The 19,656-nt window shown below is 43.6% G+C and overlaps 1 protein-coding gene across 6 annotated transcripts in view; it reads left to right on the top strand.

The window, feature by feature from the left end:
* Positions 1-1,713: 1,713 nt before the first annotated feature.
* The window catches only part of EPN2 (epsin 2), a 50,057-nt gene continuing 32,114 nt past the window's right edge, over positions 1,714-19,656 (top strand). Inside the window, exons 1-3 of one of the 6 annotated variants that reach the window (XM_061599402.1) lie at positions 2,037-2,117; positions 9,346-9,496; positions 10,273-10,432. Coding sequence is in view for 1 of the 6 variants with exons in the window: in XM_061599405.1 (XP_061455389.1) it covers positions 1,769-2,117 (349 nt within the window). In the remaining 5 variants the exon portion in view is untranslated. Of the gene's footprint in view, positions 2,118-2,305; positions 2,328-9,299; positions 9,497-10,272; positions 10,433-19,656 lie in introns of those variants that run through there. The other 5 variants (XM_061599404.1, XM_061599399.1, XM_061599405.1 and 2 more) reach the window with 5 other exon arrangements.

Below are 19,656 nucleotides of genomic sequence, written 5' to 3'. Positions count from 1 at the left end.
GCCTGCTTTCCATTCTGTTCTCAAGCTAGGAGACTTTTTGTGATTTCCAGCAGCAGCTGAGTCATCTGTTATGTTGAGCAGGGAATGAGGTGGTCTGTTTTCCAGCTCTTCTTTCAAGAGAACAGGGAAGCCCGTCTATGGCCAGATGCAAAGAGGACAGGGCTCCTGCACCCTTAACAGTTGTGTAGAAGAGGGAATCTTAGGAGGTTATCCCAGAGTGCAGAACACGGAATAATGGGCTCAAGTTACAGGAAGCCAGATCTCGGCTGAACATCAGGAAAAAAACTTCCTAACTGTTAGAGCAGTAGGACAATGGAACATATAACCTAGAGTGGTGGTGGGCTCTCCAACACTGGAGGCCTTCAAGAGGCAGCTGGACAGCCACCTGTTGGGTATGTTTTAAGGTGGATTCCTGCATCGAGCAGGGGGTTGGACTTGATGGCCTTATAGGCCCCTTCCAACTCTATGATTCTAGGTGCCACACCTCCTAAAATCCCTGCTTCTTCACAACTATTAAAGGCGCAGGGGCCATGTCCTCCTTTGCATCTGGCCACCCACAGACTGACTTCCTGGAAAATATAGACAGTTTGCCTACTTGGGTGTGTCTACTTAGAAGTAGGTCCTATTGAGTTCAATGGGACTTATTCCTATAATTTTTAGCCACCAGCCAACTCCTTTAGAAAAAGATTAAAATCATTCTTCTCCCCTCCCTCCCATAGCAACCTCCTTCAGAAAGTGGAGGGAAACTCAATAACTGAGGGGAAATATCTGCCTCCTGCTACCCTTTCTCACAAAAGTTGTGGCCCATCCCAAGAACAGTGAAGGGTTTGTATTCAACTAAGTTACACCGGGAGTAGGGCCGTTGAAGTTAACTGAGGCATGCCCGTTAATTTCAATAGCTCTACCCCGAGTAGGACTAGCATTTGATACAATCCTGGGTCAACAAATCTGTTTTAAAAAATTATGTTTGCATTCCCTAATAAAATAAAATAAATGTGTTTCAGTCACATTAACCTGACACCCTTCCTCAAAACAACCCAACAATGCAGAAAACTAGCAGCAGGGTGGGGCGGGTCTTATATTTATTTATTTCACCCCTCAAAACAAGAGGGCGGTCGAGGGCCTTATTTATATATACACATCCTCCACAAAGGGGGTTGGTGGATAATTCAAAGAAGCTGAATGTTGGAAGATTCAGGACAGACAAAAGTACCTTTACTCAGCGCATAGTTAAACTATGGAATTTGCTCCCACAAGATGCAGTAATGGCCACCAGCTTGGACGGCTTTAAAAGAAGATTAGACAAATTCATGGAGGACAGGGCTATCAATGGCTACTAGCCGTGATGGCTGTGCTCTGCCACCCTAGTCAGAGGCAGCATGCTTCTGAAAACCAGCTGCCGGAAGCCTCAGGAGGGGAGAGTGTTCTTGCACTCGGGTCCTGCTTGCGGGCTTCCCCCAGGCACCTGGTTGGCCACTGTGAGAACAGGATGCTGGACTAGATGGGCCACTGGCCTGATCCAGCAGGCTCTTCTTATGTTCTTACGTTTATTTGTACACAGACCAAAGACTGCCCCACCCCGTCTCTCTCTCTCTCTCTCTCTCAAAACAAGAGGGCGTGGTCTTATTTATTTTCTGCATGCAAACACTTTCCGGGCACACATTTTCCACACAAACACAGACACCCCTCCTCACAAGAAAGAAAAAAGACTGGGGGGGGGGGAGGTTTGAGAGAAAAGTCTCCACTCCCCCCCCCTTTGGAGGCGGCGATGTTCGAGGCGCGCGCACGCGCGCGTCAGGAGCAGAGGCTAGAGAGAGAGCGCGCACACACGAGGGCGGCTACTACCGCGCGCGCTCGCTGCTCCCTCCCTTCTCGTTCTGTCGCGGGGCCGCGCGATGGAACGGCCGGGAGGCGTGCGGGAGCGCGCTCGCTCGCTCGCTCGCTCGCTGGCTTCTTCCCTCCCTCCGTCCGCCCCTCCCTCCGCCATGTTGGACGGTGCGTGTGGGCGGCGGGTGTCAAACCCCGTCGGAGAGGCGGCGGCTGCGCTGCTCCTGCTCTTGCTGCTCCTGGCGGCGCTCCAGTCCGGAGCCACTCGGGCCCTGCGAGAGCAGCAGCAGGTGTGTTTGTGTGGGATGGTGTTGGGGGGGCTGCTAAGGGCCTGGGTGGCCGAGTGAGAGAGAGAGGGGGGGGAGGCGAGAGGGAGGGAGGAACAGTCCTTCTCTCACACACACCCCGCCCGGACACAGGTTGGAGGGAGGGAGAAGGCAAGCGTGGTCGGAGGCGTTTGGCTCCCCGAAGGGAGAATGGGAGGTGGGGGTCGTTGTAAGGTAAACAGGGGTCTGTCAGGGAGTGGGGAGGCGCTGGGGGTTTTTAGGGGGTGGTCTGCCTGGGCGGGGGCAGCAAAGGGTTAGCCGCAGAGGGCAATCTGGCATTAACTTGGGGTGGGGGTGCTGTCCTACCACAAATGCATCTTTTATATCCCGCTGTACTTGCGGCGTTTAGCTGATGCGGGTCAAACGGAGGGAAGGATGCTGGGTTAGGTAGCAGCCGCCCGGTGCACACTTACTTTGGAGTAAGCCCCGCTGAGCCCAACGGAGCTCGCATCTGAGTAGACGTGTATTGGATTGCAATCCAAGGCATGTCTACTCAGAAGCAGGCTCCGTTGGGCTCAGCGGGGCTTGCTCCCAGGTAAGTGTGCATTGGACTGCAGGCTTAGGTAGGTGCTGTAAATATTACCCGGGTTGGCTTTTTGAGCCTGTGTTTTGTTATGCTTTAATCTTTCTATTTTGTTCCGTTTCTGTGTGCTTGATTGATCTGCCTGTTGAGTATTTATTGTAAGTAATATAATAGCATATTTGTTTTAAATATTTATGTTTTACACATATACCAAGTTGGGTGTGCATTATCTGTTGCATATGTGTAATATGGTGTATAGGTTGCTTGACAGGTATTGATTAATTATCTATTAATCACATCCACGCATATAAACCCCACCCTACCCCACAGGCTCAGGGTGGCTTCTGTGAGTCTTACATCAATCCATTATGAAGCTCTGTTCCCCAAAGGCTCAAAATTGTAATATGAAGATTTTTTTGGGGGGGGGGAAGGAGGGGGTTGTTGCTGTTTTCAATACTAACCTGCCTGATGTATTGTTTGGTTTTTAACATATTTTAATGTATTTTTGTTTATACTGGCTTCAATAGCAGCACCAGAAAAACATTCCTGGGGCGGGGATAGAAGGGGCAAAGTATATTTCTAGGGGGTGAAATATACTAGGTAGGGGGCAAGCTCCTTGTTTGGGGGGCAATTCCCCCCTTGCCACTGCCCTTGACTGGCTATTGTAAGACCCCCTGAAATGCAGAAGAGATGGGGCACATAAACAGAATTTGTGGGATTCCTGAAACAGGGTGTCTCATAAGGATTGAAGTCAGGCAGATGGGGAAGAGTTTGAGGGTGTTGAGGAAAGGGTTTTGGGCGTAACTGGACACCTAGGAGACGGCAGATTGGGGATAATTAAGTGGGGTGCATGAAATGGGGTAGTGGAAGACATATTGGGGAGGTATTGGCGATCCAGTTATTGGATCATGGGGTCCGACTAGTGTTGTTGAGGGTGCTTTTCGGTACATTTTGCTTATTTGTGGTGGCATATGTTGCTCTGAGGTGGGTGGGATTAGAAGAGATATCGGAGAAGGTTAGGGGGTGTGAATTCTTGGGAATATGCTTTGGTTTTTTAAGGTCTGTGGATCCTGGGGATTCTTTACAGAGGGGAAATGTTTGTGGGGAAAATATGCCTGTGTACATAGGTGGGTTGCACTGGGAATGTGAATAACAAGGGTGTGTGTGTGTATGGGGGTGTTTTGTGGGCTTGTATAAAGTGTCGGAAGGCTTTTGTATTCCAGTGTATTGGTGTATGAGTGTGTTGAGGTTCTGTAATGGGGTGTGTAATGTGCCTGGAAATTAACACCCGGGATTCCAAGTATCCCTTTGTTGTCTCCATTAGGCTGGCAGCAACAGTTATTTCATATCATGGCAGCAAAGTCTGTAGCCACTGATTTTTTCCCCAGAGCTAGCAAAGCTTATCCTAGCAATACCGGAACAGCTAATGGCAGCAAAATTTCTGTTTTCTGTTTCTGTGTAGCCTAAATGTGATTAAATTTTCTCAGAAAGGTAATAGATTCGCATTATGCAGCTCACCAGACTTAATGCATTTTAACCCCCCCCCGCACATTGGTTTCCCATTGACTTTTTGTTCTTTTTTTTAAAACAAACATCTTATTAAGAGATGTTTGAAAACAGCATTATCTGCTCGGGAACACATTATGTTAAAATATGCATTAAAATTGTGGTTTCATAGGGCATTACTTCTGTGAAAGTGATACTTTGGTTTGCCAATACTAGTTGATTGTGATGCTCTACTATACCTTTACAAGAATCTGCTTAGTGTTCTAATCTAAAACAAAAAAGTTACTGGCCATGATGGAAATCTAATCTCTGTGTTAATTCTGGATATTTGTGCTCTTGATTATAAACAATTCCGAACTGTTTTATTTATTTATTTATTTGTTAGATTTTTATACCGCCCAACTAGCATAGCTCTCTGGGCGGTTTACAGCAAAATACAGATACATACAATAAGAACCCATAATAATACTACAAGAGCACATATAAGAAAATGAAAAGTCTAAAATCAATTATAGCAAATTTAAAACTAAATTAAAATTAAAATTAGATTAAAATGCCTTAGAAAAGAGGAAGGTTTTAACTTGGCGCCAAAAAGATAGCAAAGTCGGCGCCAAGCGCACCTCATCAGGGAGACTATTCCACAGTTCAGGGGCCACCACCGAGAAGGCCCTAGTTCTTGTTACCGCCCTCCGAGCCTCTCTCTGAGTTGGAACTCGGAGGAGGGCCTTCGATGTAGAACGCAGTGTATGGGCAGGTTCATATCGGGAGAGGCGTTCCAGCAGATATTGTGGTCCCGCGCCGTGTAAGGCTTTATAAGTCAAAACCAACACTTTGAATCTGGCCCGGAAGCATATTGGCAGTCAGTGCAAGCGAGCCAGAACAGGTGTTATGTGTTTAGACCGCTTGGTCTTCGTTATCAGTCTGGCCGCCGCGTTTTGCACGAGCTGCAGCTTCCGAACTGTCTTCAAAGGTAGCCCTACGTAGAGCGCATTGCAGTAGTCCAATCGCGAGGTTACCAGAGCATGTACCACTGATGTTAGGTCCTCCTTGCTCAGATAGGGACGTAGCTGGGCTACCAACCGAAGTTGGTAGAACGCATTCCGTGCCACCGAGGCTACTTGAGCCTCAAGTGACAGGGAAGGATCTAAAACAACTCCCAGACTATGAACCTGTTCCTTTAAGGGGAGTGTAACCCCGTCCAGAACAGGGTGTATATCCACTATCTGGTCAGAGAAACCACCCACCAGCAGCATCTCAGTCTTGTCCGGATTGAGCCTCAGTTTGTTAGCTCCCATCCAGTCCATTATCGCAGCCAGGCAATGGTTCAACACATTGACAGCCTCACCTAAAGAAGATGAAAAGGAGAAATAGAGCTGTTTTGTTATTGTTCGTACAACAGTTGTGAAGTTATGTTCGTGGTTTTTTGTTTACGCCATTCAAAGCTCCAAATCTTAATATGTGTGGTGTTTTTTCAGGATTTTTTAAAAAAAGCCTTTCTGTCCCTTCTTTACTTCCAAATACTGTAGAGCCTATCCTGACTGAAGGGTTACTCAGAACTATGTCCTACAGATTTTCAGGCAGGCTTACTTCCGTGAAAGAGTGCATGGGTTGCAGCTGACTGTAGTTCTGTACATGCTTAGCTGGAAACGAATTCCACTAAAAAAAGTGACATGGATTTCTGAGTAAGTTACTCATAGGGCCACACTACAAAAATGCTTACGTTCCTTCAATAGCCCCATGTATGTTTCCTCTTCAGGGCTAATTTGAACACTGTAATCATGGAAATCTACCTGTAAATGGAGACATAATATTTTGGCTTTTACTCGGTAGCCTTAATTTGAAGTTTGTTAAATGTCTGATTGGTAACATTTACATTTTTTGTACTACATTGAGTAATATGTGAAACAGCTACTTGTAGATCACTTTATGGTAAATGTTCTCAAAATGCTTAAGAACAACAAAACTGAAATAGATAAATATTTTGCAGTTATCATCTCTTACAACATTAGCTGACATCTGCACAGAAGTAAGCACCACTGAGTAAAACAGGGCTTTCTTCCACTGTGTATAGGATTGCAGCCTAAAACGAATTTCTAATTGGAAAGGATGTATTATTTGGTAATTTTATTTACTAACATTCTCAGATTACCGTAATTCCTTCTTATTTTAGCAGATGTCTTGCATGTAATTTTCATGCAGAGCAGTGCTGACGTATGTCAGGGATCAAACTAAACCAGCCAAACTAGGCAGATGGATTTTCAAGTACAGACTTGTAGATATGAATATTTTGGGGTGTTTGTACTTTTAGGAATACCACAAGATGTATTGTGCTTGGTATAAATAAGCTGGATAGTTTTCTGTAGCCGGTTGACAAGTTTAGTAGAGTGGGCTTGATTCCTTGGATGCTTGGGTGCCTTGACATTGACTTGTGTTGAAGGCATCTTTACTGAGTGATCCCAAGGAACCCTTAAAAATAATTCCTGTATACCAAACTCCCCCCCCCCAAGACCACTTGAAAAGTGCTGATCATCTTGGTCGACCAAATAATGACTCTTTTTTTGCCTGTTGTAGCAATTGTGATCTGCTGAGCTAGATGCTGTGTGATTTTTTAATTGTATTTTTGTTGCTTCTTTTGTTTCTCATATATTGTATTTTATTGTATTCCATAGAATGCAAATTGTAATACAGTACAATAAAATATAAGAAATAAAACAATTAAAATACAATTAAAATGAAAATGGACTGCCTTCAAGTTGATTCCGACTTATGGTGACCCTATGAATAGGGTTTTCATGGTAAGCGGTATTCAGAGGGGGTTTCCCATTGCCTTCCTGTGAGGCTGAGGGGTGTCATGGCCCCGTCAGAGGACTCCTCAGATGAGGACGACTCGGGAGTAACAGCAGCAGACCCAGGAGCAGCAGGAGACACGGAGGAGCCTCCTGAGAATCCAGCTCCTTCTGCCCCTCAGCTGCAGAGCACCCCAGGGACAGCAGAGGCCCTGCAGCCAGACACAGACAGTGAACAGGATACTCCCCCCTCACCTGCAGAACGTAGACAGCAGAAGGTCAGGCAGCAGAGAGGCAGGCCTGTCTCCTTAAGGCCCAAACGCTGAGGGCTCACACCTGCTGTCAACCCTGCTCTTTATAAGGCACACCTTGGCTGCAGCTTGTTGCTGACTGCAACGTCAGGTGTGGCTCGTGTATACCTAGTTTCCCTGCAGCATCTCTTGGACTGACCCCTTGGCAATTGATCCCGGACCTCTACTGACCTCGCTTCTGGACTTGTGACTTGGCAAGTAAGCTTCAGGCGGGCATGGCCCTTATCAGGTTCCCTCCTCATTGGCCTGGCAGATTTACAACCAGTCTGCCGGCTAAGGACTTCCCTTCCCTGCTAACGACCCAGGAATTTCCAATCCCCACTGCTGACTCAGTGCAGAGCTGACAAGGGGCAGTGACTGGCCCAAGGTCACCCAGTGAGCTTCATGGCTGTGTGGGGATTCGAACCCTGGTCTCCCAGGTGGTAGTCCAACACTCTAACCCAGCCTTTCCCAACCAGTGTGCCTCCAGATGTTGTTGGACCACAACTCCCATCAGCCTTAGCCAGCATTGCCAATGGTCAGGAAAGATGGGAGTTGTGGTCCAACAACATCTGGAGGCACACTGGTTGGGAAAGGCTGCTCTGACCATTACACCACACTGGCTCTCTATACGATTAAAGTGAATATTAAGTGTAATGGATGTGCTGTCTCCCGTGTTCAAATACCAATCCATAGATATCCCGCGGACCACCTGAATGAAGCTTGTGGACCACTGACCACAGTTTGAGAGCCCCCGACCTACACCATTGGCAGGCATACATCACTTGTGGGGATGGAGCTTCAAAGAGCTTCTGTGGAGGCCACATTTGTTAATTTATTTACTTGGGGGGAAAGGTCTAGACCACTTAATAGTAGAAAATTTCTAAGTGGCAGTTTTAAGGTTGGAAATCAGTTCAAGATATTAAAACGGGAGGAGAACTGGCAGCCAGCTGGCCAGATGTGGCCTACACAGCCTTTTGGATTAGTCTGCCAATCTCACCTTGGCCGCTCACCACCTCAGCAGTAGTCCAAATGGGAACACAAAGCGCCATCTTCTTGAACTACTGCTTTGGGTGGCAGCTAAAGGAAGCTACACTCAAAGCTGTGCTTCCGACATAATGGTAGCGTGACAGTTGCTTTAAATGTTGTGGTGTAAGCCTGGAGGTGAATCCACCTCTATTTGCAACAGTGTTTTTTTTTTTTTTTAAATATTGCTATGCATAAGTAATAGGGTATCTTTCCACCAGGTGAACTTGGAAATCAGCATGCACTAAAGTTGATTATTCTATCTCTGTAGGATTTGGTTGAGGCAATTTTGCTGCTTTAGCCAAATTACTGTTGTTCTGAGCTTCTTGTGAATTATGATGTTTTCAAACTCTGTTCTAAGGAACTCTGGAGTTCCTTAGAAGCTTAGCGAGGGTTCCTCAATAAGGTTAAAAACAGCTTGACTACCAACACTGGTCTTCCCTTGCAACATGTAGCCACCATGGTGGATTGTTGTGTGGTTTTAGTTCTTGAATGTGATGATGAGGCCGAACAGGCCTTGAAGTGCTCCCAGAACAAGCAGCATAACTGGTTCCTTAAAGTATTCCCTGAAGGTAGAACGTCTGAAAAACCACTGCTGTAGCCTGTTACTTTATATCTCCACAAGTTCCCACCATGTAGTGTGCAGTGGTTAGAGGTACTAGTTTGGGATGCTGGGATGCTGGGATGCAGACTGGACTTAGGTTAAGCTTGACATGGCCTGACATCTCAAAAGGCTATTGTGAAGCTGAAAAACAGCTGTATTGTATCTTTAGAGAAAAGGTGGGATGCAAATGTTAAATATAATGAAGACGCAGAAACAGCTGATTCTCTTCCTCAGTTTCCGCTTTGCGTCAGACCAAGATGGGTTGGCTAGTGCTTTGGTGTCATGTCCCCATTGGATTTGCTACATCAGTTCATTATGGCTGGCATTCACGGTGCTTACATGCATGCATAAAGTTGGAGCTGGCTGCCATGTTTGGCCACAATGTAACTGCCGTCTCCTGTTTATCCTAAGCCGTCTCTGAAGAAACTGACCAATGAGAACTAACTTCTGCCTTTAGGAAGCAGGAAAACCATGACATTCAGGACAACACTGAATGCAGCTTTCTTTCCTCAACTATGGCCTGTGGCTTCTCTTTGTCCTGCACGTTCATCAGTCCCTGGTTGAACATAACGATGGTGGGTGGAGCGACTGTGGAAAGCAACAGAATGGTATGCTGTTCTTCTTGATTTCACTCCTAAATAGGCTTAAGTAAACCACACTGGAATAAATGGGCCATGGAAAGAATGTGTGTTTAGGATATCATCCCCACGGGTTTCAATGCCTGATTGTTCCATAGTTTCTATAGCTTATGTAGCTGGTTGCTGGAGCCTCTCACGGTTTTTAAAGCAACCTTGGTAGGTAACTGTCATATCTCTAATATTGGACACAAGCAGAAATAATAGGTATTCATTTTTCTTCTGATGGTTTTCCTGACAATTTACATGATGGATCAGTTATGTCTAACTCTTTCAACACATTCAGCATTTCAAAAGCCTGGTTCTTAGCAGAAATTCATTGTAATTCCAGTACCCTAATACTGATAGCCTGAACCTTAATTCAGCAATTTCCTGTTTCTTTTATAGAGAAAATTATACTTATGTTTTGGAAGGCCTTTACTTTACAATGCTATCCTTGTTCACATGGTTGTTATTCGATCAGCAGTGTTGAGGACTAGTTTTTTTTTAAATTGGATTGTAAGGTTGAAGAATTGCTTCTGTGGATTGTCATGATTCATGGGGAAATAATCAGTTCTCCAAAGCCATGATTAAAGAATGTGATTTGTTTTCATGGGTGAACAAAAAATCCTGTGGGGTCGGCTTTTGCAACTTTTTACTCTTTTGATTGTGCCTTCTGCTTCTGATGTGAGTAGGCAGCGTATTGAAATTGAACAAAGTACCCTGCTGACTTAAGTACTTACTTAACAGAACTTTCTTTCAATACACAGCTTATTTGTGAGACAGAACAGGTAGTTCTTGCCATCCTGGATGTTGTTCTTTTCCTCCTGCCTCTATTGAAAGGGAGACTTTGAATAAACCACTGAATCTTGCACACAGCCAAGTCAGAGCCATACAATTCTCGTGAGCTGTAAGAGGACGTATTTGCAGGTATTTCAGTTTCAAAATGTTCTGTTCATAATAACCTCATGGCAGTGTGAACATGACATCTGCTCTGAAATATTTTCTGTTATAAAATGCAAACTGTGGCATTGTGTGTCTGTCAGTGAACATATTGCTTGTGATTTCGAATGAGTTTTGAGACATGTTGATGAGAATAAGTTTTTTAAAACTGCATAAAGTGCACATAAGTTTATGTCTTCTAGCTTTGGAGCACCCCTTTCCTAAGAAGTTAAGAAAAAGTCATGGTTGACTGGTATGTTTATAGATTATTAAATGTTGAGCATATTTTCCTGGGTATCATGAATAATTTCAGAATTCTTTAACAAAAACACAAATTCTTCATGGTTAAGGGCCTGTGTAGAACTGTTATATCTGCTAACCTGCTGAATACTGGTACTTGGTCTGTTTTTTATTTTTAGAGTTTTTTTCCCCATTGGGTAGTTTTTATTGAGCGGGTTTTAGTTGCAGTTTGTTGCATTGGAATAGGTAAAAGTTAAAGGCGGCATTGGGCAAAAATTAAATTTACGAGCCATTACTAGGCAATATTGAGGTAGCATTGCATTCAGGGTAAACCAATGGTTCCCAAACTTTTCACATTGCACCTCTTGAAAATTGCTGGGGGTCCTGAGGGTCTTGATTTTTCTGCCTGTTGTAGCCATTGGGATTCCATGCAATTCATATTGTAATACCATGAAATATACCATAAGAAATAAAAGGAGCAACTAAAATACAATTAAAAATCTATATGAATATTCAGACACACTGCAGACCACCTGAATGAAGCCTGTGGACCACTGGTGGTCCATGGATCACAGTTTGGGAACCCCTGGGGTAGACAATGAAAGACATTCACCTGTGTTTGGGACCCACCTGTCAGTTCCAGTCTTTTGCTGAGAAACAACATTTCCTTCTCTTCCTTCCTTTTGTCCTTTCCCTCATGAAGTCTTAATGTGTACCTGTAGCCTTGTGTCTCTCTTGAAGTCTCTGGGCTTTATTGCATTAACGGTATCAGTTGGAAGTACTGAAAGTGACTTTTAACGCAGGCATTCTGTTTTAGGCACTTAGCCTTAAAGAGAGGGCAAAGAGCGCCTTTATAAAGTGCAGTTAAGTTGGTGAAGTTAAATCAGTTTAAAATGATGAATTGCAAAAAATCTTTCCCTTGGTGAAAGTTACTCCTATTTGAAAGTACACCAAAAATGTTTTTGTACAAGAGGTTTAAAGCAGCTATTTTTCAGATCTTGTACAAACATCAAACCCAAAGGCCTTGCACATGGAAATGCCTAGTCCAGCCTTCTCCAACCTGGTGCCCTCCAGATATTTTGGATATCACTGGCCATGCTGTCTAGAGGACATCTGCAGTCAGCAACATCTGGAGGGCACCAGTTTTGGGAAGGATGGCCTGTGTTCACTATTGCAGAAGATGTGGTCAAAGAACCCCAGAAATCTCTTGGCCAAGTGTGCGGAATGCTTGGCATACTGCATACTGACCTTGCATTTCCCTGTGATCTGCCTTCAGCTGAAGTCTCTTGCGTGTTTTCAAGTGCTTTAGTAATCCCTGGGGAATCTTCCTTCACTTGGGTTAATGAGTATTGTTAACACGTTATGCTGCTCTTACTTTGAATGGCATAACATATCCTTCAGCTCGTGAGGGGCGAAGCTGCCTACCTTTGCCTGCCCCCAAATGTGCTTGTGAAAACTTAGGCTAACTTGAGAGGGGGAACTAAGGTCAACTTGGGTCCAAAGCAGGGAGGGCATTTGCAAAGCTGCTGCTGATAAAGTAGAAAGTCTGAGAAGAAGGAATGTACACTTCCTGCTGGAGCCAGTTTACAGAAAGTGACATTCAGCAAAGGAACAGACAGCAGATGCTTTGTGGAAATGTGATTTCCCCCCACTATAAGAGCAAGTGCACACTCACTTGGGTAAAATGCCAGTGAACTATTACAAATGGAGGAGAGTGTAAATAAGGGTGTATATTGGGATGATGAGATTGGGGAACATGATGAGGCCATTCTGGTACCATTGAAACGTTGGTACATCTTCATGAGAAAACTTAGTTATTTTTAATATAGATGGCCAGCTTGTGGCATGGGTAGACATGATGGGGTCTGGCTGCTGTGGTATCGTCTGGCCTGCACTTAATGCGACCTCTTAAGTAAATTAGAAGCAAAATTTCTCAAGGCATTTGATTGTCTCCCAGAGTGTGCTGTACACTAGAGTAGTTGTGCCTCCTAATTTGACATTGTCTTGTTTATTATTTGATCTGTATCCTGCCCTTTCTCCCAGTAGCAGCCCAGGGCGGCAAACAAAAGCACTAAAAACACTTTAAAACATCATAAAGACAGACTTCAAAATATATTAAAACACAACAACCATTGAAAACATATTAAAACAAAACATCTTTAAAAACATTTTTTAAAAAACTTTAAAAACATTAAAAAGGTTTAAATATACATTAAAAACCAATTCCAACACAGATGCAGACTGAGATAAGGTCTCTACTTAAAAGGCTTGTTGAAAGAGAAAGGTCTTCAGTAGGCGCCGAAAAGATACCAGAGATGGTGGCTGTCTAATAGTTAAGGGGAGGGCATTCCAAAGGGTGGGTGCCACTACAATAAAGGTCCATTTCCTATGTTGTGTGAAATGGACCTCCTGATAAGGTGGTATCTGCAGGAGGCCCTCACCTGCAGAGCACAGTGATCGACTGGGAATATAAGGGATAAGGCGGTCTTTCAGGTATCCTGGTCCCAAACTGTATACACCAAAACTGGAACCTTGAACTTAGCCCAGTAGCTAATAGGTAGCCAGTACAATACTTTCAGTAGCGGAGTGACATGTTGGCGATAATCTGCTCCAGTGAGCACTGTCGCTGCTGCATTTTGCACCAGGTGCAGCTTCCGGACCAATCTCAAGGGTAGCCCCACATTGAGCTCATTGCAGTAATCCAGCCTCGAGATTACCAGTGCATTGACAACAGTGGTCAGGCTATCCCTGTCCAGAAACAGCCGCAGCTGTCTTACCATCCGAAGCTGGTGAAAGGCACTCCTAGCTACTGAGGTCACTTCTAGTGGGCTTCTAGTGACAAAGATGGATCTAGGAGCACCTCCAAACTACGGACCTGCTATTTCAGAGGGAGTATGACCCCATCCAAAGCAGGCAACTGACCAATTATATGAACTCAGGAACCACCAACCCACAGCTTCTCTGTCTTGCTAGGATTGAGAGTCAGTTTATTGGCCCTCAACAAGCCCACCAGGGAGTCCAGGCACCATTCCAAGGCTTGCACGGCCTCTCCTGATTCAGATGTTACAGAGAAATAGAGCTGGGTATCATCAGAGTACTGCTGACACCTTGCCCCAAATCTTCTGATGACTGTTCCCAAGGTCTTTGTATAGATGTTAAACAGTATGGGGGACAAGATGGTACCCTGCAGCACCCCACAGCACAACTGCCAGGGGGCCAAAATACAATAGCCCAATGCTATTCTGTGAAAACGACCCTGGAGATAGGATCAGAACCACTGTAAAACAGTGCCTCCAATACCCATATCACCAAGCTGGCCCAGAAGGATGCCATGGTCAATGGTATTAAAAGCCGCGAGAGATCAAGTAAGAATAACAGGGTTGCACTCTCCCTGCCCTTCTTCCGATAAAGGTCATCCATCAGGGCGACCAAGGCCAATTCAGTCCCATAACCAGGCCTGAACCCAGACTGGAATGGCTCAAGATAATCCACACAAGATAAGTGTGTTCTGGCACATCTGCTGAAAACATAGGCAGTTGTTGCTGGAGGATAATTTTACTAAATGGCATTCATGCTGAAATACAATCTGCAAATGCATGAAATCCCAACAGGGCTCCTAACGTAAGATACTGTTGTTGTTGTTGAAGTTCTCATTATTTTTTTCAGCAGAGAATTTCAGAACATCACTCTGTTTTTCCAGGTAGACTATAGTTTTAATACCCACCTAATTAAAATTTGAAATCTTTAAAGCTGGACTTGCAAATCCTCAGATGATGTGCACTTGAGGTTAATATCAAGGGAGGTGAATCCCTTCAGTAAAATGTATGTCATAGGTCTGTATAATTAAACCATGGCATTTTAGTTGCATGGTTATATCTGCTGATAGGCATCTGCTGAAGACACTGAAAACTATATTTTTAAAGTTATATATATTTAAAAAATAGTATCTGATTTTGTAATCTTTCTGCAGTTTTTTTAAAACAACTTTTAACAACTCCCATGTAGTAATAAAACATACAAACTTGCTAGGGTGCCTAATCTGTTAACCATGTTAGTAAGTATACAGCACTGGTCCGTCCTGGCATGCACTTATTTCAGTAAATTAATGTTGGTAAGTATATGCGTATTAAAATGAACAAGATATGTAGATGACTCTAGAAATCAGGGCAAAGGTTTGTTTTGTTCACAGATATTGAATCATTCAGAAACAAGTTGAGATACTTTACTTGCTTCCACTTAGTTCTGTCCCTTGCCAAAGACTGCAGTTTTCATTCCTTAAGGATTTATGGAAGTTTAAAACGTTTGGGATCTGCTGGTTTGTCTTTTTCTGCTGACTTTGGAGGAGTTTTCTGCTGGAGCTGGGCAGGTAATGCAAAGATGAATCCCGGGTTATTCGAGTAGCTCCTGCTGGAGTTTAGGCATACATGAATGCTCCAAAAGTGCTATAGGTTTCTGGTGAAAACAATAAAGTGTTCTAAAGCCTGGCTGGCTTATGTATCTGTGAATATTGTATTATTGCAAATAGAAGCAATCCCACTGGTTGTTACTTCTGGCGGGGAGTAATGTTTATAAATACTTCTTGTTCTTTGAAATTCCCACCACTTTTATATTTGTAAAGAGAGCACCACATACATACATAAACATTCAAATGCTATTTTAAAACTAGCAAAGCACTTTGAGGTATTCTCCCCCCCTCCCCAAATCTGTCTGATCTTTTATTTGTTAACTGACTCTTTGGCTGTTTTACTGTTCAAGCTGTGTCTCAAATGGGCCTATCTATGTGAGTACCATATCCCTTGAGGGGGGGATGTGCCTTGACTGCATTGGTTCTAGATGTTATATGTATTACTGATATGACACTGAACTATGTTCTGCTCTGTTTCTGGACGCACAGTATGCAAGGCATTTCACCATGGAGAAGCCAGGGCCTATAGTGGTCTTTGCATCCATCGAGAAACCTTGCAAATGGCAACTTTCATTTAACACTAGGGCATGGGTGTCCCTAGTCTTCTCTTCCTCTATGCATTCTACAGCACGCTGATGTATATTATACAGTCATATCACATGATTATATGGGTAGGATGGCTGGAGAACTTATTTACTCATTTATCAACTCTTCAGTTTCTTCCTCTGCTAAGTATGAATAATAACGTGTGCGTTTTGTTCGTGTGGTTTTCTTTTTTAAATCCAAAATACTTCATTGACGTAGCATCTTACTGAATCAGGTTTCCTGATGCCCTTCCTGACCCTGCCCAATTATTGCTTCTGATGTCTTAATGAGGAGTCTTTTTTGCCCTTCATTCTGTGACGTACTGGGATTCAGGAGAAAAGCCCCAAATCTTGCAACACTCCTTGAAATGTTCATTCGTCACCTATAATGCGTAGGTCCCAGGGCAGCAACTCTGTTGAAGCTAGATGGATCTGTGTTTGTTTGGTGTCTCAGTGGGGGATCAATTGGGAATTCTCTGCACACCGTGTTGAATTCCATGCAGCAATGGTGTAAGGTATCTAACAAATAAAGTATCTATACAACACTTCTTAACTGTCCAGAGCATGTTGCATACACTTTCTCAGGTATTCTTACTATATAAGGTAAGCCAGTTGTATTTTTCCCTGTAGTTTGCATTGTGGCAAAGGTAAGACATACAATTAATTTACAAAAGGGACATGGATAAGATTGTGGGGGTAATTTTTCAGCACTGTTCAGAGATCTATAGTATAATCCAGCCTTTCCCCCCACCTGATGCCCTCCAGAAGTGATCAGATCAAAACTCCCATCATTCCTGACCATTGACTATGCTGGCTGTGGTTGATTGGAATTGGAATCCAGCAATGTCTGGAGAGCATCAGATTGGGCCAGGCTGGTATGGTCCATTCTTTGCCAACAAACTCTTATTGAAGTCCTTGGTGGTGTTAAATACCAATACTGGGGGACCGGAAAGAAATTTTAACCCAGTACGGGGGAATTTTTTTTAATACCCTCTGAAATACTTTAGATTATAAATAGATTATAAATTCTTGGAGAAATGCGTCTCCTAGAAAATTAACCATTTTTTTGCTTCTTGCCATCTGCCTGTCTTAGTAACTGGGAGTGTTGTTTGAATAGTGAAAGGGGAAATGGAAAAGTTCCATAAATTTGGTGTTTGAAGACCGTCATCATCCTTTCGTAGACTGGAAATTTGAAGACCAGTGTGCAGACTTCAGAGGAGTGGCATTGGTTCTCTCCCCCCTTCCTGAACTAAATCTTGCTTCCCAAACCCTAGTTTGACCCCTCTCTGAATTAACTTTGTGTTTAAATAGCCTGTGTGAGAGCAAGATGGAGTGTGTGGGTCAGTTCCAGCGCTCCATGCTGTTCTATTCACATGAATCACTGCTTTTTCTCTTTTGCACAATGGTACAGGACCTAATATGTGTTCTACATGTGGCCTTTATGCATTCTGCCAGCCTCATAGCTTCTTTTAATGCACTCTTCTCTGCGGCATTAAAAAGTAGTTGTCTTTTCCTGTTTAGTGTTGGAAAGACATTTTTGGTATTGTTTTAAAGCATCTGTTCTTAGGCAACACAACTGGTACCTGAAGTGATCTGTTCTTTCACTTACATATTTATGACTGAGGAACTAATCAACTGTTATAGGTGAATGTGTGTAATAAAAGTGCAGCAACCTAGTTCTCGGCTTGAAAAGCTGCATGGGAAAGGGGCAATTTTGAGCAGAGAAGAGGTACATGGGGAAAGAGTTTCTCCACTAGAAATTGCCCACTCTCCACACTACTTTGCAGTGAAGAGGCAGGCTTCTGCTATACACTATGCAGTATAACAGAGTTGCAGTATTTCATAGTCTTGCCAATTTCAAGGGAACTTATTTGGGACTTAATTATGGATAAACAATGTGAAGACTGAGCCACATGATACTTCCAGCATAAATTGGAGCCTGAGGATAGCACTAATGCCCCATTTGCACTATACATTTAAAGCACCACCATGCCACTTTAAAGAGTCATGGATTCCCTCAAAGAATCCTAGGAACTGTAGCTTGTTAAGGGTGCTGAGAGTTATTGGGAGACCTCTCTTCCCTTCCCACAGCAACAATTCTTAGAGTGATTTAACAATCCCTCTTCACAGGGAACTATGGCTCCGTGAGGGGAATAGGGGCCTTCCCACAGCACCCTTAACAAACTACACTGCCCAGGATTCTTTGGGTAGATCCTTCTTCACTGCCTCTAGAGTGGCAGAAAGCAAGACTAAATAAAGCTAAGGAGAAATTCATGCAGGTGTTGGCTGATCTTAATAATTTGGAGCCTTAATTTTTGGTATCATTACCTCACATTTGATTTCCATATGCTGGTGCATGTGACATGGTTGATACAGATGAAACATATTCATGGGTGAGAATGCAGGAAGTAATAGCCTCTCTTTTTTTTTTGAGGGGGAGTCGTCAGTAAACCAGTTGCATTTTGCACCAGAACTACCCATGTCCCGTGATTTAAAATGAATGGTAGAGATTGGACAACTGTGGTTGTGTTGGTTAGTTTGCTTTTTTTTTACAGCTTCAGCAGTTGGTCCACATACTGGTAGAATCTGGTATTAAAATGTGTAGGAAGTCTGTGAAAGAGACCCTGGGAGAGGAACCCATCTGTAAGGTTCCAGATTCAGTCTCGTTCCCTTGCGTCCTGCTGGAGTTTCGTACATGTTTTAGTATTGTATACTTTATACATTTGTACCAAGCGCTTTAAAAAACTTCCCCAGGGCACCTTACTATACAAATAATAAAAGATGTAATATAACAACAATTGAAAAAGCTAGATCAGCAAAATTTAGGAGTAGCATGTGATCAGGAAGGATTGAAAGTTGTCTCTTGCTTTGGTAAGCGGGTTCCCTGTGCAGATCTCACCCCCCCCATTTGTAAGAATCACATTCTGGATGGGGCAAATAGGGGCGGGGGGTTGTCAGGTTGATTCATAGAAGAGGTGTGCAGTTCTCTAGCTATTGGATTACTGCCATCATTTGATACCTGTGGCAGTGAAACATGTAAATATGTTCGTAAGCACATTCTGGTGTGTTGCAGGTCTCCAAATCTGGTTACAGAGTCTTCAGGTTAGTAGGCTATCCCCTGGTCACAATACATTCACATCACACTTCCTCAAGCATCTAGAGATAGGGATCATTTGAATAAAAGCTAGAATGTTATCTTGGTGTGTGAGTGTGTGAAATCTTTTGTGACCTTGTGCAGGTCACTTCAGCTCTGCATGCCTGTTTGCATACCACTCTGTGGACCAAATTGGGCTGGTTTCGTTACAAAGCAGAGTTGTGGTGGAAGGTTTTTTTTACACTTAATGGAGCATGTGACTGTGGTGAAACCATCCTGCTCCTCCACCTTACTTCCATGTGTTCTGCTGCTTTAAAGATTCCCCCTGAACTGATAAATAGGGGTTTTTTTTACTATCAACTGTGAGATTTAGATCAATATTTAATATAGAAGTTAAGCTATGTAATGTAAATACATTGTAAAATGAACTGTGGCAAATAAAAAATAAACATTAACAAAGAGATTTTCCATAAACCGGCTCACTTCTGATATTGGGGGTGGGAATTGGCTCTGTATTGTTGATTTTAGAATGCAGACAGCTCTTTGAGGCAGGGACCTTAATTTCTAGTAAGGAATATATACTTTAATGGTGTTATAAATAATGCTAATGGCCTTGTGTGTGTACACTGTAATACACTTTACATGAGGATGATCCAGAAACTGGATGGTCTAGAGCAGGAGCTGCTAACCTGTGGCCTTCTAGATGTTGATGGACTGCCATCATCCCTGGCCGTTGGCCATGCTGGCTGGGGCTAATGGAAACTGGAGGCTAACACCTGGAGGGGTGAAGGTTAGTCACCCTTGGTATAGAGAATGGACCCTGAATGTGGTCCAGACACAGCTGCTCTTGATAGTGGATTGAAGTCAGCATATTCGTGTTTCAGATATT

Source organism: Rhineura floridana, chromosome 17 (assembly GCF_030035675.1).
Source record: "Rhineura floridana isolate rRhiFlo1 chromosome 17, rRhiFlo1.hap2, whole genome shotgun sequence".
Lineage (NCBI taxonomy): Eukaryota > Metazoa > Chordata > Lepidosauria > Squamata > Rhineuridae > Rhineura > Rhineura floridana.
Note: the sequence above shows the minus strand (reverse complement) of the source record. Positions and strands in the feature narration are given on the sequence as shown.